At 31.2% G+C, this 18350-nt stretch overlaps 3 protein-coding genes across 4 annotated transcripts in view; all 3 read left to right on the top strand.

The window, feature by feature from the left end:
• Positions 1-566: 566 nt before the first annotated feature.
• LOC108909342 (pyrimidodiazepine synthase) lies at positions 567-4836 on the top strand. Of its 2 annotated transcripts, none has more exons than XM_018713656.2 (4): positions 567-617; positions 1449-1619; positions 4069-4373; positions 4427-4836. In XM_018713656.2, the coding sequence occupies exons 1-4, from the start codon at positions 593-595 to the stop codon at positions 4649-4651; spliced, it is 726 nt and encodes a 241-aa protein (XP_018569172.1). In that variant the 5' UTR covers positions 567-592; the 3' UTR covers positions 4652-4836. The 2 variants fall into 2 exon arrangements, with proteins under 2 accessions (XP_018569172.1, XP_018569171.1); XM_018713655.2 differs by lacking the exon at positions 567-617 and adding an exon at positions 1226-1338 and having other exon boundaries at positions 4427-4835.
• A 2443-nt stretch (positions 4837-7279) lies between these two features.
• On the top strand, positions 7280-9956 carry LOC108909339 (pyrimidodiazepine synthase-like). The gene is made up of 4 exons (XM_018713653.1): positions 7280-7639; positions 7701-7871; positions 9232-9536; positions 9594-9956. Exons 1-4 carry the CDS (start codon positions 7615-7617, stop codon positions 9816-9818), a joined length of 726 nt encoding a protein of 241 aa, XP_018569169.1. The 5' UTR covers positions 7280-7614; the 3' UTR covers positions 9819-9956.
• Positions 9957-12806: 2850 nt separating this feature from the next.
• LOC108909348 (activating transcription factor of chaperone) overlaps positions 12807-18350 on the top strand; it is a 77667-nt gene continuing 72123 nt past the window's right edge. Inside the window, exon 1 of the mRNA XM_018713663.1 lies at positions 12807-12956. The gene's annotated coding sequence lies outside the window, so the exon portion shown is untranslated. The remainder of the gene's footprint in view (positions 12957-18350) is intronic.

The following is an 18350-nucleotide window of genomic DNA, read 5'->3' as shown; positions in this document are numbered from 1 at the left end:
TTAAATGTAATATTAAAATAAACAATTATTATTATTTATTCATCTAGAATTAATTATGAATTGTAAACGTACCTACAATAAATAACTCGATACACATAATATAACATTTTATAGGAAATGTTGAAAGTATCCACCTTCAGCTCGAATACAACCCCGAATTCATTTTTTGATGGTCTTTCTAATTCGTCGAAATATCCCTACATCTCGGCGAATTAAAGCGAATGTGTCCGATATACGCTGCCAAAGGTCTTCCCTTGAAGTGCCAGGAGTTTTATAAACAAGCTCTTTCACATGTCCCTAGAGGTAGAAATCTATGGGTGTTATATCTGGGGAACGAGGCGGCCACGCAATTGGACCACCTCTACCAATCCAGTGGTTTCCAAAAATATCGTTCAGATGTTGAAACTGGAAATTTTATGATTTAATAAATATTCACACTTCGTTTTACAATAAACTATAAAAATCACTTCAAGATTTCAAGATTGAATGCACATGACTTGCTAAAAAAAAAGAAAACAAAACTGTATATGTAATGTCATGGTTTCATTCTCTAATTGCAACTTAATTCGCAGCGACCAGGTCTTGTTACAAAATGTCCTCTGTTCATTTAACTACAGGTGAATACTAATTAAGTAATGATCTATTATGATTTTTTATACATACATAGCATTATAATTTTTGTGTCATGGGTATATTGACTAACTGAAATCCGTGATCACCACAGATTCCATCAAAACTGTTTGTGAATTCATCAAAGATCAGCCAAAATCTTAATTGAAATTCATGGAATTGCAATCACAAAAACATTAATTTATTGCATTTAGGCTACTGAAAAGTGTGTGTATGGTTTGTTCCGCATAATTTGACTGACAACCAAAACTGAATTGCTCAGAATTCAACAGTCGGAGGACATCATGAAGGAGGCCAAAAAAGGCAAAAATTTCCTTTACAACATTGGGACGTGATGAAACGTGGTGTTTTCAATATGACCCAGAAATCAAGCATTAAAGTACAGAGTGGAAGGCGCCAAAACCCAAAAAGTTGGAGATAGTCAAAAGTGAAAACAATGTTGATTTTTAAAAATTATTGATACATATAAGTGATAAGAGTTTATCTTATTTACTTAAGAATTTTAAAATGTCGAGTCATGATACTTTATCTTACAATAAACAACTAATTATTAAAATTGAATCAGTTTAAATGCCCATGACATGCTAAAAAAAAGATAACAAAAGATAACTTAATAAAATGAATTAATTCCTTTATTGCAATTTCATTCACAGAGAAAAAATACCAGGTGCTGTCTGTATAAAATGTCCTCCATTCATTTAACTACAGGTGAATAGTAAATTCATTTTTATTTTATTATGTATTTGAACATAAATAAATGAAAATAAAGGATAAATTATGTTTTTTTGTACATAATATTATAATGTTTTTCCTTATAGGTTCTCAGGAGCCTCCCAGAGTTGAAGGTCTATTGAGACTTTATTCCATGAAGTTTTGTCCTTTTGCCCAAAGGACTAGATTAGTTCTAAATGCAAAAGGAATTCCTCATGATATTGTGAATATAAATTTGATCAAAAAACCTGAATGGTACTTTAAAATTCATCCAGAAGGTAAATTTTTTTATACTGCACTATTATTGTTCATAGACTATTTTTAAATATTACGATTTTATGAATTGGTTATATTTATCTTAATATATTTTTTAAATTAATGAATTTATAAAAGAATGTGTACATATACAGGGTCTCTCAGAATCACGTGTAAAAGGGAAGACCACAGATTCATGGACTCAAGATAGGCAGATTTAGGCTAATTCACCTATATCCGAAATCATTTCATTTGGCCGCTATAGTAGGATCATATTCGATGCAAAGTAATAAATCATTGCCTCTCAAGGGAACCAATGAAGTACGCTTTTAAGGGTTTTACAAATTGAATAATTTCTTTATACATTATGAAGGGACGAGGGGATTAGTTCAGGTCTGGCACTCTTGTTCCTACAAAAATTCCTTTATTCTCATAAACTATTTATTTTAAATGTAATTTATTATAAATCCAATTTGTTTCCTAAATTCCACATATGTACTACATTTTAACTCTGTACGCGCCACTGTTGTTTACTTGTTTTTTGGAAGCGCTCTCTAATTGACGGCAAAGCTCGCCAGGTTAGTATTTGACGTATAACCGACGAGTTCGTACACTCGATGCACCTGGGCGACTACAGCTACTACCAGAACACAGTGCGTATGCAGCGGTATTTCAGATTTTACATTGAATTTCATTTTAAATTTGAAATGATTTATCTTACGCCTCCTAAAAATGATGACACAATTTTCCTTTGATAAAAGACCGACAACTTTTTGCTCTACTTTGCATCGAATACGATCCTACTATAGGTAGCCTCAAAGATCGTGAAAATTTTTTGGATTTTGTAAATAACTCGAATACGTATTATTCGATTTTGATTATTTTTGGGATGTGAACTTTTGCTTTTAATCTACATATTTAGGTTTTATAAAGTGTTCACAACTTTTTCCTCTTTCTGGCAATAATGATAACTATTTTTTATTTGAGAGGTGATACCATTTGGAAGTATTTGGGCCTCTTGTAGAATGTTGATTAAATTAGTGGTTTGGGTCAAAAAAATATTTTTTAAATGTATGCATTCTCTTGTAATTAAATCATTGTACCTGCCAATTCAGTTTTACTAGAAGCGGAATAATAAATATTCACAATGAACATGTGTATGCTCAAGAAAATCCACATGCTCTCAAAGTGAAATATTATCTGAATGAATTTCGCATCAGTGTTTGGTCTGGGATCATTGATAGCATTATTATTGGCTCTGTTATTCTACCCAATAGACTGAATGGGGAAATTTATTTAGAATTTTTGCAAAACCCGAGTTATTGATGTGCCGTTATTAATCAGAGCTAACATGTGGTTTATGCATGATGGTGTCCACCACATTTCACTGTAAATGTCCGGCAGTATCTGAACCAAAGATTCCCTCGTTGATGGGTCGGTAGAGGGATAATTCTGTTATCAGGCCTGTACGTTCACCAGACTTAACACCTTGCGACTGTTATGTGTGGAGCACTCTGAAAACAACAGTACATGCTTCCACATCTAACACTGATTAAGAGTTGTGAAGGCATATGCAAAACACCATAAATGTTTTTAAAAATAGCCCTTAAGAACTGCAAAGGGTGTCCTTTAACTTTCTTCGCCGAATTAACCTTTGTTGTAGAAACAATGGTGGTCATTTTGAACAGTTATTATAATAAGTTGTACTAAATTTAATAACATCAACTTTGTTACTTTTATCTCCAGCATTTTTTATTCTATTTGATTGTTTTTATGAATTATTTTAATAAAATTAGGCATGTAAATAACTCTTAATTCGTCATATGTGTGTATCCATATCGAAAAATTAAGTAACGTCTGGTATATCTTATCGTAGTAAACACTCATTAAGAATGGCCAATTAATATGACTTAAAGATCAAACTGAAATTGCAGTCAACCTAGAAAATTCAATGATTACTAGCACTTTGTATTGTAATATGGCTCGCAAGATAACGTAGATATTTAAAAAATATTTTTTTGTATCCAAACCGCTCATTTACTCAAAATTCTATAAGAGGCCCAAAAACTTCCAAATACTATCACCTATCAAATAAAAAATAGTTGTCGTTATTGTCAGAAAGAGGAAAAAGTTTTGAAGGGTTATCACCATACATCAATTTTGTAGTTGTGAGTTTTAAAAAACACTATGACACCAAAATTTGTAGATTGAAAGCAGAAGTCCACACCCCAAAAGTAATCACAATCGATTAATACATATTTGAGTTATTTTTGAGGCCATCCCGCTGCTAAATGAAGCGATTTCAGATATAGGTGAATTAATCTAAATCTACCTATTTTAAGTCCATTTTTCTGGGACTCCCTGTATAAATAATAGAAAAATAATCTGATACTAGCCATTTATTTAAACTGTTAAATATTTCTTGAAAACATAATTTGTGACTATGTAGTTAAATATTTCTTTCACATGTAGGAAAAGTACCAGCTCTGCTTGATGGATCAAAGGTTATTGTTGAAAGTCTCGACATAAGTGATTATCTCGATGAGAAATATCCTGAAAACCCTCTTTATCCTGTAAAGCCTGAATTGAAGAAACGTGACAAGGATTTAATAAACAAGATCGGAGCTGTAACTCAGGTTTTTGGTCAATGCGTCTTTACTGATATGAAAAAGACTCCAGAGGAGTGGTTAAAAGATTTTTTAGTTCCATTGCAAGATTTTGAAGATGCACTAGCTCAAAGAGGAACACCATTTTTTGGTGGAGAAAAACCAGAAATGGTATGTTACAAAAAGAAAATAACATTTTTCTACATTTTCATTTTATATTTTAGGTCGACTATATGCTGTGGCCCTGGGCAGAAAAGACAGAATGTATAGAAATAAAACAGGGAACGAAATTACCAGTGAAGGATGATCAAATACCACTTCTTCGGAAATGGAGAAAAACTATGCGTGATTATCCTATTGTCAAAGAAATATACACTCCTCCAGAAGTATTTTGGAAAGTGGCTGAATGTAAATTAACCGGAACTGAACCCAAGTATGATGACTTATAAGATGCACATATCACAGTACATGTATAAAAATATTTATGCTATACAATTTTTAATTTTTAATTACCTAATATTTTTAGAATTACTTTATGTTACATTTTTGTAATAAAATATTAATTTTAATAAGACAGTAATAAGGCTTTAACTAGTATAATTTTTATATACTATGTTTCTCAAATATGTTTTACAAATATACTTTTATTGACGAAAACAGTAAGTATATTTAAACAACATCCAAATTAATTTAATGTTAACCCAGTGTTTCAACGGAATACAGATTTTCGATGTGACAGAGGCAGATGAGTGAAGTGGTCTAATATGCAACGGGAACACAAAGGAGGAGGGCCCCTAAGGCCGGTATTTGGCCTAATATATTTTTGGCTGAAAAAATCGGAAAAATTTTTTTTTGATACCTACCTGCTAGCAATATTAAATAATTGTTTTCACCCTAAACGGACCAACCCCCTCTCCCTCTTTTCCCCCTCCACCCCCTTAAATGCCGGGGAAACCATCGTTTACTAGAGGAATCTTTAAAGAGATGCGAAAGTCATTCAATTCCTATGAATCTTACATATGAAGAGTTTTTTTGGGTCACTGATCACGAATCTGGTCTCAGAATCACGAAATTCAAAATGGCAGATCCAATATGGCGGACAAGAAAATTGAAATGACTTCAAAATACATGAATTGTTTTGTAAAGGGGTTTTTTGGATCTATGATTACGAATCTGGACTCTAAATCACGAAATTCAATATGGCGGGCAAAAAAATTAAAATGTCTTTAAAATGCATAAATTTTTGTGTAGTGTGGTTTTTTGGGTCTCTGATTACGAATCTGAAGGCAGAATTACGACATTCAAAATGACGTATTCCATATGGCAGACAAAAAAATTTAAAAAAATCTTCATAATTCTCAAATATTTGTTTATAGAAACTTTCTTGGATCACTGATTACAATTATGAATTCAGAATCACGAAATTCAAAGTGGCTAATGAAATATGCACAAACATGTATGTATAATTATTGATTTTTTCTTTTTCATTTTATTCAATGTAAATGTGTCATCTCATTTAAGGGGGGTGGAGGGGGAAAGGAGGGTGAGGGGGTTGGTCGGTTTAGAGTGGAAACGATTCAGTATTGCTAGTAGGTACTAAAAAAAATTTTTCAGATTTTTTTAGCCAAAAATAAATTAACACAAAAACCAGCCTTAGGGGCCCTCCTCCTTTACTTGCTCGATCTTTTCGTGTATGTTGGTAGTAGAATTATTGTTTGGTTGTTTAATAGAGAGGTTTGCAATTAAATAAACGATATAGTGTGCACCCAGAAGTAACATAAGCATTGCTGGTAAGTAATTTAGGACAAAGCATGTGTATATTTATATGCAGTTGTAAAATATTTCAAACATACTCAAGTTCAAATTCAATGAAATGAAAAACAAAACATAAATTAAACAAGTAAACTACAAAAAAAAATGGATATTGCAAATTTGAAACAAATGAATTTAAATGAAATGAATTTATTTTTTATTGCTAACACAAATTATACTAATACATCCAAAAATTTGCTAGAACTGGAATAATGACTCAAAGTAAATCAAAATTTTAATTAAATACTAGTGTTCTTTACTATATATCTGTGAGTGAAATATGGTGCTTCTACATTACTAAGGCTGCATTAAGTAAAAAATCCAACCTGAGCACCCGTCTTATTATTATATTCAAAATCTGAACAATTGACTTAACAGTTGATCAATCACACGGTACAATCGCATCAGGCACCTAACAACTTTGATTCGTCCAACCATTCACTTAACGCAGCCTAAGAGAAATTGTAGAGAAGAATTACCGGAACCTAAAAATTGTACCTATGAGGATATCCAGAGAACAGTTTGACACACCACTGGATCAAGTAAGCCTTAAAATTGCCAAAAACAATAATTAGTACTATATTTCATTATAAAATGAGAATTCCGGCCAGAATAAAATTGGAAACGTCGTATTTGGAACAGAAAATAGATGTATAATTAAAAAAAATATTTTGTCACTTTCCAATTTTATATCTGGAGTATGCAGTGCTACATATTTATGAAGCTCCCAAGAAATATATAGTAAGTTAAAGTTAAAAAATATGTATGTCTAGACTTGTTTATTTGGTTACAGATAACAAAAGACTAATTTTTAATTGCACTGTAACTTGAAGAAAATTTGTGATGTAGTTTTTATGCGGAAAGTCTTTATTGCTATTTGTGATTAATTTAACTGTTGATATCTAGTGATAATCTGAGAACGGAAATAATATAAAAAGGCTAAATGGTGCTAGAGCTTTCATTACCTATTAGTAAACATTGACATTTCTTACATATTTTGTAAATTTAAATAAATATATATGATAATAGTTTCAGTATTTTATTGTCCAATAAATATTATGTAATTTATAGATTGCTGATTATAAATATAAAGTTATATTGTACCAACTCATTTAAATAATTTATATAAAAATTATTTCGGAGCAATTTAAATTTACCGCCCATTTTATTTTTGTATATCAATAAGAGATGGCAAAACCTGTTTCGTCCGTAAAAGACTTTAAATTGTTTCCCCTGCCCTGCCCCTCACTACACCTTTGATGAACTATAATAAGTGTTAGAATTTGAAAATTAATTTAAAAAAAAAAATACGTGTTTCTGTCGGGGGGTGTTCCAGTTGTTTAAATTTGTAGTATTTAAAGAGTAGAACAGTAGAAGAACACTTCAGGAGTAGCAATTGGAAAGCAGCAATAAAAATCAACTCGCTAGTCATGGAGACTAGTCTCCATGTCGCTAGTGTTCAAAATTTCAAGGTCAATCTGACAACCTGTTTCTGTTTTTTTGTTAGATTAGTATTAGTATTGGTTGCCACTATCGGAAGCTAATAAATACATGAATTGTAATTTAATTCGCAAGAAAAATTCAGTGTCATTTATATAAAATGTCCTCCGCCCATTTAACCATAGGTGAATAGTAAAATAGTTATAGGTTATGATTTTTTATACATAATATAATTTTTTCTGTTAGGTTCTCAGGAGCCTCCCAGAGTTGAAAGTTTGTTAAGACTTTATTCCATGAAGTTTTGTCCTTTTGCCCAAAGGACTAGATTAATTCTAAATGCAAAAGGAATTCCCCATGATATCGTGAATATAAACTTGATCAATAAACCAGAATGGTACTTTAAAATTAATGCAGAAGGTAAAAAGAACTATATTTTTACACAAGCTATTAATTATATAAAAATAATTGGACACTGGTAATTAAAAAAGAAAATTGGTAATTATTTACTTTAGTGGCACCCTCTCCAATTTTCACAAAATTTTGTCTACCCCCCTATTTTCGATGGTGCTGAACACGAATCTGCAGTTTTTTTGTGCGGTCGAACCCAGTTTTCGAGAAAAATTTTTTTCAAAATTCTAACCTGGATATTTCAGATAACATTACGTAGTGTATATTTTATGTAGCTTTCAGAACATCTGTTATGAACAATTATACTTTTCACGAAACACATTTTCGTAAATTTCAAGTAAAAAATAATGTATTTAATAAATAAAAATTTTGTAGTTTGAATCCGCCATTTGTAATTCGTGATGACGACAACATTGAGTTCCCCCACTCTCATTCATCTCTGTTCATCCCACATAAAGTTACTATTATTTTATTTATTAAATACATATTTTTTTTAGTTCAAATTTGGGAAAATGTGTTTCTTAAACAATGTTGATTGTTTATTACAGATGTTCTGAAAGCTACATAAAATATACAGAGTTCTACGTAGTGTTATCTGAAATATTTAGTTTAGCATTTTGAAAAATTTTTTTCCCAAAAACTGGGTTCGACCGCACAAAAAAAACTTCAGATTCGTGTTCAGCATCATCGAAAATAGGGGGGTAGACAAAATTTTGTGAAAATTGGAGAGGGTGCCACTATAGTAAATAATTACCAAAAAATTAAAGTATGCTATAGTAGGATCGTATTCGATGCAAAGTAGAGCAAAAAGTTGTCGGTCTTTTATCAAAGGAAAATCGTGTCATCATTTTTAGGAGGCGTAAGGTGAATCATTTCAAATTTAAAATGAAATTCAATGTTAAATCTGAAATACCGCATCATACCGATTGTGTTCTCTTAGTAGCTGTAGTCGTCCCGGTGCATCGAGTGTACGAAGTGGTCGGTTATAAGTTAAATACTAGCATGGCGAGCTTGATTGTAAAACAGAGAGTGCTTCCAAAAAACAAGTAAACAACAGTGGCGCGTACAGAGGTAAAATGTTGTACATATGTGGAAATTAAAAAACAAATTGGATTTATAATAAATTACATTTAAAATAAATAGTTTATGAGAATAAACAAATTTTTGTAGGAACAAGGTCGCCAGACGTGAACTGATCCCTTCGTCCCTTCATAATGTATAAACAAATTATTCAATTTCTAAAACCCTTAAAAGCGAATGTCACTGAATCCCTTGGCAGGCAATGATTTATTACTTTGCATCGAATATGATCCTACTATAGTCAGATAGTCAGATATAATTTGTATCCAAATATTTTTTTCATATGTAGGGAAAGTACCAGCTTTGCTTGATGGGTCAAAGATTATTATTGAAAGTCTTGACATATGTGATTATCTCGATGAGAAATACCCCATAAACCCCCTGTATCCTGCGGAACCTGAATTGAAGAAACGCGACAAGGATTTAATAACCAAGATCGGATCTGTAACTCAGGTTTTTGCTGATTGCGTCTTTACTAACAAAGAAAAGACTCCAGAGGAGTGGTTAAAAGATTTTTTAATTCCACTGCAAGATTTTGAAGATGCACTAGCTCAAAGAGGAACACCCTTTTTTGGTGGAGAAAAACCAGGAATGGTATGTTTCAAAATAAAAAACCGTAACATTTTTCAATACTTTTATTTTATATTTTAGGTTGATTATATGCTGTGGCCTTGGGCAGAAAGGGCTGGTTGTATAGCGATAAAGCTAGGAACAAAATTACCAGTGAAAGATGATCAAATACCACTTCTTAGGAAATGGAGAAAAACTATGCGTGATTATCCTATAGTTGCTGAAATATACACTTCTCCAGAAATATTTTGGAAATTGGTCGAATCTAAACTTAAAGGCACTGAACCCAAGTATGATGAGTTATAAGATGCACATGTCACAGTAGATCTATAAAAATATTTACGCTATCGCATATACATTTTTTAAATACTCAATATTTTTAGAATTACTTTACTTGTTTTAATTACGTTATGTTGCATTTCCATAATAAAGTATTAAATTTAACAGGAATTAGTATTCTATAAAAAAAACTAAAGTATCAAGAAATAATTAATATGACGGATGGTCTTGAAAATTTGAGGCGAGAGAATGTCTGGTTCTAGCAAAGCTAGTTTTAATTGTAGATTTCGATCAATGTCAATTTTGGAATGAAATGTATTTTTATTACAAAAATTATATTAAAATTTCCATAAATATGCTAGAACTGGAATAGTAAATGAAATAAAATGAGATATCTTCATGTACACCATAGCTGTTTCGTGTACCACCGTGAGAAAACGTGGTTTTAGATAAATCATTTTCTATACACGAAAATAAAATTTATTAAGGATCTGTGTGTTTCAGAAGCAGGCAGTTTTTTGTAACTTGAATATACAGGATGTTCCACATAAGAACCGACGCAGAGCAGGGGCATGTAGGGGAACCCAAAATATGGTGATTTAATGCAACTTACCTTTATACTAAGCTGCACCCCTGAGAAGTTATAGGCCTTGAATGTGGGGTTTAAAATTTCAAAAATTGCAATATCTCTGTTATACTTGAACTTTGAAAAACCAAATTTGGTACACGATGTGAGTGTACCAAGAGCATTAATCGAAAGTAAGTAGAGTTCAGCTGAAGCATTTTAAAGGGTCGATAAGGGATGATACACCATTAAAAATATGAGAGTTTTTCAACCCGTTGGCGGACTTAAAAAATTGTTACTTTATTTTATGGGGAATTTAATTCTAAAACTTCTTACTTTTGTTAGTTTTCAGAAAACTTTATCGTTTTCAACAAAACTACGAGTAACTAATAATATGTTTTGTAGTTGTGTTATTTAAAATCATCAAAAATTCAAAAGTTGGCTTCAAAAGCTAAGTTGGAAACAATTAGCAGTTATTGGATAGGGTAGACCTCAATTTTCAAGGAAGAATAAATTTATGGCCGAGTTAAGTTGTTTCTTTTTCTATTAAATTATTCTTATTATTAGTTATTTTTGTTTTCCTTGAAAACGATAAACTTTTTTGAAAATTAATAAGGCTAAGAAAAGTTTTAGAATTAAATTCCCCATAAAATAATGTAATTTTTTAAGTCCACCAACGGATTAAAAATTTCTATTACATACATTTTAATGGTGCATCAACCCTTTAAAATGCTTTATTTGAACTCTACTTACTGTCGATTAATGCTCGTAGTAGACTCACCGTGTACCAAATTTGGTTTTTCTAACATCACTGAGATTGATTTTTTTCGAAATTTGAAACTCCACTTTCAAGGCCTATGATTTCTCAGGGGGTGCAGCTTAGTATAAAGGTAAGTTGCATTAAATCACTATATTTTGAGTTCCCCTACATGCCCCCGCTCTGTCGGTTCTTACATAAAACACCCTGTATAGTGTAAAAGAAATTTTAACTGTAACATCGTTTAAATAAACCAAATTTATAATTAATCTGTTTACTAATAAGTTGGTGACAGTTTTTTCTATGAACCATTGGATAAACTCTGTAAACTGACCATTAGCCACCTTCTATAAATTTATGGACTGTGGACAAAAACCAAGTTCTATTGCAGGTATATAGGTGGGTATATTATTACTTTTTGAAAAAGTTATGGCCAATATGATTTACAAAATATTGTTGATGTCTTGTACGTATGTCAAAAACAAATGACAATTTTGAAGCCCTGAATTTATAGCACCATTTATCAAAACACTCTGTATATCCAATTATTTATATATTAAAAAAAACTACTACATATTGCCAGATCGAAAAAGTTATTTGATTAATAATTATTATTTTTTATATACAGGGTGTTTCATTTCTGGTGTGCCATACGAACACAGATGATAGAGAAAGTAATTTTGAGAAAAAAGGTCATATCGAGTTATGTCCAAAAACGCCCCTCTTTTGCGCTACGCCCCTTTAATTAATTACAATATCTCGAAAATACTACAAAGTAAATTGATAAAATTTTATAAAGTAGGTACCACTTATTCTGAGGAATTACTTTATCTAAACCAAACTGACACATTGTTTTCAGGGGCGTCCCTACGGGGGGCAAACCAAGGTTCAAAATCCGTAACTATTTTTATTTGTCAAATTCATAATTCTTTTTTCGAAAATCGAAATCCTTGACCATGTGTTTCATGTAGGGAAAATAGAATTCTAGGTTCTTTATAATTTTTAATTTTCAGTGAAGCATAAGAAGTTAAAATTGACTTTTTCTGGAAAACCGTTACAGATATCGTAATGAAAGAAATATATTTTTTTTATGTAGAAATGCTCACGGATTTCGATTTTCGAAAAACAAATTACGAATTTGACAAATATAAAAAGTTACGGATTTTGAACCTTGACTTGCCTCCCGTAGGGACGCCCCTGAAAACAATGTGTCAATTTGGTTTAGATAAAGTAATTTTTCTTAATAAATGGTATCTGTATAAAATTTTATCATTTTATCAATTTATTTCAAAGCATTTTCGAGATATTGTAATAAAATTGTGTCTTTATAGCCCTCTTATAAAGTGACGTAGCGCCACAGGGGGGCGTTTTCGGACACATGTGGATATAAACTTTTTTGCTCAAAATTACTTTATCATCTGAGTTCGTTCGGCACACCAGAAATGAAACACCCTATATATTCGTACATATATTTTGTATCACTCTCCTATATACATAACGAAAATAAATTCTAAAAAATATGTTAAAGTTCTAAAACATATTTCTACCTAGCAATTGATATATTCGTTGACGTAAATTCCAATAATAAATTATCATATCTCATTTTTGAAGTCCCGCCACTTCACTTGAAACTAAGCATGCGCAGTATGGCTCATAACCATGCCTTTTACAACTTTCGCAATGTTTCTCATCCTTCCCCTTGCCTCATTCATTAATCTTTTATCGATGGGTAGGTAAAGTGTATATTGTTTTAAATTCTTCTAAGTGCAATCTGTGCGCCATGGAGTTCTAGCAACTTTAAAGTTTGCACACTTTGTGTGCCAGTACAACTATTAAATATGGGGTAAGTACTTTTTTTATCACCTACTTTATATTTTAAGTAAAGCTAAAGTTGATCGGACGGGACTTACGTCAGCCATATTCGTTCGCAACATATTGAATATCATTTTTGTTGTTATTTTATCGTATTTTTTATTACAAATAGATATCCACAATAACTACTTATAGGTTATATATATACGCTGAATATAAATATACACATAGGTACAAGAGTAAATAAAATAAATACGTAATTAATAATGGAATTTAAATCTTATTGACATAATATCCCGCTATACCCACTTATATGGTTGGTTTAAAAAAGTATTAGTCCTAACTTAGCCTTAAGTTAACCACAGAGCAGGTACAGTATTGTATATGACTTGACCTTAATCTTAGTCCTAAAAATTTAAATGTACAAAATGTAATGTATAGAACTAGGGCAAGGTTAAGATTTTTATAAACCGATACATTACATTCTGTACATTTATCTTTTTAGGACTAAGATTAAGGTTAAGTTACGGCTAAGTTAGGACTAATACTTTTTTATAAACCAACCAATAATTGTTTACTTATTATTTAATTACCAATTTATTTTCATATCTAATTATTCAAACGACTAGTCGATAATATAAATTTTTGTTGAATTAGAAATAGGTAACTTTGTAATTAAAAAATGGTGCTCTTTTTTGTGCGCAATGGAAACAGTTACAGTTACTCATAGATCTTACAGATAATTACAAGAAAGGTAAAGTGTAAAGGTACTTATTATATTACTCGTAGAATTATAGGAATATTACGTGTAGTAAGTACAATTCATATTTACCAGGTCGTTCAAGGAAAGCTTATTTTCACGTAAATTATTTTGAAAACTATTAATTTTGTACATGCACATATTATGCGAATAACAGATCACCGTCGATTTTTGTTGCGAGGCAGTAGATACACATTTTTTATAAATTAATCTCATTTGCATTAACATAATCAACTAAAAACTTTAAATAACAATGAAGGTGAAATGATACATACATACCTACATTATTTTAAATAATAACTAGTTCAGTTTTTAACAGTGCATTAGGTACTCTTTAAATTTGAAGTATCAGATGAAGAAACATGTAGTTACTTTAAAATTTGATGTTTTTAATATTATGGAAAATTAACAGTTCTAAATATTATTCAAGTAGAAACGTCTATTATAGATCATAAATTTATAAAGTATAGTACCTATTTACAAACATACTGAGTATCTACCAGCAATAAAAATATACAGGGTGTCCCGCAAAAGAACCGACACAGGGCAGGTGCATTTTCAAAATATTGTAATTTAACCAAACATACTTATATACAAAGTTGCACCCCTGGGGAGTTATTAGCCCCCAAAGTGGGACCCTAAATTTCGAAAAAAATTAATATCTCTGCAACACTTTACCGCAGAAGAACCAAATTTGGTACATGATTTAGGTTTATTACTGGTCTTCTTTGACTATGATTTAAAGTTAATTGAAGCAAGGTGTTCATTGGGGATGATTCACCCCTCAAATTGTTCAAAACTTTTTTTCCATTGACCGAATTGAAAAATAGTAATATTAATTCACAGCAGAATTGAATTTAAATTTTTTTTTATTCTTGTTAAATTTAAAAAAAAACTGGTTTTCAAGAAAACCCGTATTAACTGACACAAGATTTTAATAGTGTTCATTAGAAAATAATCAAAAAGTCAGTAGTGGGCAATGAATTTATCTTTCAAACTTGTCAGTTAAGTAGTAGTAAAATTATTCTATTTCAACAATAATTGTTCTTCTTCTACAGTTTCCTTCGCAGAAACCCAGCACAAGTAGCATATGAACTTGTTCGCTAAATGTAAATTTTCCAGCCATTTTCAGCAACAATCAGAGGCAATTAATTGCTAAAATAAAATAATTTTATTACTAGGTAACTGACAAGTTTGAAAGAAATTCATTGCCTACTACTGACTTTTTGATTATTTTCTAATGAACCTTGTTAAAACGTTGTATCAGTTAATACTGGTTTTCTTGAAAACCAGTTTTTTTAAATTTAGAGTAAAAAAAAATTAAATTAAATTATTCTGCTCTGAATTAATATTACTATTTTTCAATTCGGTCAATGAAAAAAAAGTTCTGAACAATTTTAGGGATGAGTCATCCTCAATGAACACCTTGTAGTGCTTCAATTAAGTTTAAATCATAGTCAAAGAAGACCAATAATAAACCTAAATCGTGTACCAAAATTTGGTTCTTCTACGGTAAAGTGTTGCAGAGATATATTTTTTTTTTCGAAATTTAGGGCGCCACTTTGGGGGCTAATAACAACAACAGCTTTGTATATAGGTAAGTCTGGTTAATTTACAATATTTTGGACACCCTACATGCACCTGCCCTATGTCGGTTCTTATGCGGTACACCCTGTATGTAGGTACTTTAATACGTAGATAAACGATATCTTTCTTATTGTCATTAATTTAAGTGAGTAATATCCCCTTTATTTAAATATCTTCCAAATACCTCCTAAATTTCGTGAATTTCTTTGAGTTATCTCCGTTGAAAGTACCTAGGTATTCATCAAATTTGATGTGTCACAGTTTTAATACATTTAAAAATATAATCATAGAATAAATAAATAAAATAGTCATCTCGCATTTACATAAGTACATACAATTTTGAATGATCGATATTAAAATGTATTTGTATTATTTTCCTAAATTTGATTAAAAATTATCTGTGGTTATTGGCGTTTACAGTTTGAATGTGATAAAATTAATATTACATCTGAGACTCAAATCCAATGTTATCCATCAAGTAGGGTATCGAATTGCAATTAAATTTTGCCATATAACAGTTCTTTTTTTTCGTGTTCTTATAAGGTGTGATCTAATAGGTAGTTAGGTAGTTTAAATATAAAAAATTATAATACTGACTGAACACATGAATACTATTATTACATTAAGCTAGAAATATTTTAATATTATTAACTATACATTTAGTAATTTACGACTTCTATTGAGGCACTGTCAAGAAAATGTAACCAATTTTTGCACGCATCACTTGACAAAATCGTAGATTACAAAACTGGTTCATTAAAAAAAGGAGTTTAAATAGTACACCACGTGATGGACGAATGATTCGTCTCAATAATCACTAAAGTTACGACAAACTACGTAATGGACTAATTTAATCATTTCATCGTGTTAATCAATTTTTATTAGACAACAAACAGAAGAATCTGAACAAATATTGTATAATACATTGCTTCCTCTCCCGATAAGTCTGTAGTAAGATGAATCTATTTTTTCCATTTGCTGCATTATAATATATCATCGTCAACGTTATATTGACGAGTTCTTACGTCAATTTTGAAGTACATTGTTTACGGTCTCGATAAAAAATGAAGGATTAATCCTAATTTTCACATTTCACCAAATATTCCAAGTTTTCTTCAAGGGTCTGAGGGAACCCAAATTACTTTCCATAAGAAGTAGAAGGCGCGAAAAATAACATTTTTGACTATATTTCGGAAGTTTTTTTTACAAAACTCCTAGCCTCCCCAAACACCGCAAGCCGCAGCAGACAACACCGTCAGTGGTCGATGCTGTTGGCAGAGCAGCCGCCGACACCGCGCTACCAAAATAGAAAATTCACGTCGGTTTCGATTTCCGGAAACCGAAAAGGTACGGAAGTTACTGAGGAATTAAGACAGAATTAGAGTACCATGTAGACTGCAAGTCGATCATCAGCTCCAATCAGTGAAATTCCAAAGATGAGTAAAATCCAGATCGAGGCTGATTATCGGATTTCGCTATAGGACGTATGCGGACCTACCAAGGATCGAACGTCGACCCAGATATATCTTGCCTGGAACGGAACCTGGCCATTTTGCATTGTATTAAAACAGATAAATAATCAAATAACTATTTTACCAATAAATTAATTTTTAATAATCTTTGCGAGCACATTGCTCCCGGCTTACACCTCAGTTCTCATACCTGATCCACCCAGGCATTGTGCAATCTTGCGGTGAAAGTCCTAGGGGATAATAAAATAACCTCTTAGAAACTGTCTAAAATTCATAGCTCTAAGCTTCCTATTTCAGGTAATCACAGGAGGTGGAACAAGGCTCGGTTGAAAGTATACGATTTAGTTCTAATAAGATGTTTACTTTTCTTTGCGATTGCAATTTTGTAACGATTTCAATATTGTTACGTGAAGTTATCGACCTGAAAATTTTTTAAAACAAATATGTGTTACTTTTTAGTAGCGAGGTTTGTTTTTAATACAGTACCTACATAAATATTTTGTTACGTGCTGTTAATAAAATTAATATAAAATTATATGCATATAAATGCACACGTTTTGCCTTCAACCAGTAAACTATACAACATAATATATACGAATTCTTTTATTAAAAATGTCAAATATTTTTAAATTATCTAGCACGTAAGTATATTTATAGTTTTTATTAAAAATCTATGATTTTGTTGTCACAGTTAATCGTCATTTTTAATAGTTATTATAAATTTAAAATAAACATTTTTGTAGTGCTGAATGTTTGCAAGTGAATTTCTACGGAAGCAATTCAACTATAGTTGGCTGCTATGAAAAGAAATCAATAATCAAGGAGAAAGTACGTAATATACAGGGTGATTCACAACTTATCCAAAAAAATTTGGGAATAGATGCGGCATGAGAAATGGAGTCAATATTGTAAAAAAAATTTTTGTAAAATCCTTAAAGTTTCTGAGAAAAAAATTATTGAAGTTATAGCACATTAAACCACTACATAGCTGGACAACTGTAGTCTCTAGCGTCCTTCGCAATACGCGTGGAGAGCCATGTGACTCCTAATACTGAAATCCGTCGTTCCGGTAGTTTTTACCTGTTATCTGTGGTATTTACATCAGTTTTTTAGTAGTTAGTGTCAAAAATGGCTTACGTGTATAGCAACTCAGAGTTGATGGATATCGTTTTAATTTATGGTGAAGCAAGACAACATTTGTATTATGGTGAAGTATTTGTGTTATGGTGAAGCAAGACATCATTTGTGTTAGTTCGTAGAAAGTGAGTAAGACGGACCCAAATGTGTTTACACGTGAGTGGATAAAATTTTGAACAATTGCTGTTGCAGCATCGGGTATGTCAAATGATTTTATTATTTAAAAACACAAATTAATTTTATTAATAATTAATAAAGGCAAAAGCATTTGAATTTGCCGATATAAAATAGGTGCGATAAAATTCTATTTACATATTTCTTTCCTTGCGAAAGTTTTTGTCCGTTTTTATCACGCCGCCATACCGGTCGCATTGTGCGAGGTCAGGTTTTACAGTGGACCAGTTTCCAGTGCCGTGCAGAAGTGTATTTTTAAATCAATTTCGAACTGACCTTTTTGATTTTTTCTTTA

Source organism: Anoplophora glabripennis, unplaced genomic scaffold, assembly GCF_000390285.2.
Source record: "Anoplophora glabripennis isolate ALB-LARVAE unplaced genomic scaffold, Agla_2.0 scaffold440, whole genome shotgun sequence".
Classification (NCBI taxonomy): domain Eukaryota; kingdom Metazoa; phylum Arthropoda; class Insecta; order Coleoptera; family Cerambycidae; genus Anoplophora; species Anoplophora glabripennis.
The sequence above is the reverse complement of the archived record's forward strand: the minus strand, read 5'-3'. Positions and strand labels throughout refer to the sequence as shown.

What these genes read in the sequence shown, in the direction of transcription:
- LOC108909342 (XM_018713656.2), top strand. Translation starts at nt 593, where the DNA reads ATGTCCTCTGTTCATTTAACTACAG. An exon ending in CTCTGTTCATTTAACTACAG is followed by an intron (nt 618 to 1,448) that starts GTGAATACTAAT and finishes TTTTCCTTATAG; the next exon opens with GTTCTCAGGAGCCTCCCAGA. An exon ending in CTTTAAAATTCATCCAGAAG is followed by an intron (nt 1,620 to 4,068) that starts GTAAATTTTTTT and finishes TTTCACATGTAG; the next exon opens with GAAAAGTACCAGCTCTGCTT.
- LOC108909339 (XM_018713653.1), top strand. Translation starts at nt 7,615, where the DNA reads ATGTCCTCCGCCCATTTAACCATAG. An exon ending in CTTTAAAATTAATGCAGAAG is followed by an intron (nt 7,872 to 9,231) that starts GTAAAAAGAACT and finishes TTTCATATGTAG; the next exon opens with GGAAAGTACCAGCTTTGCTT. An exon ending in GTGGAGAAAAACCAGGAATG is followed by an intron (nt 9,537 to 9,593) that starts GTATGTTTCAAA and finishes TTTATATTTTAG; the next exon opens with GTTGATTATATGCTGTGGCC.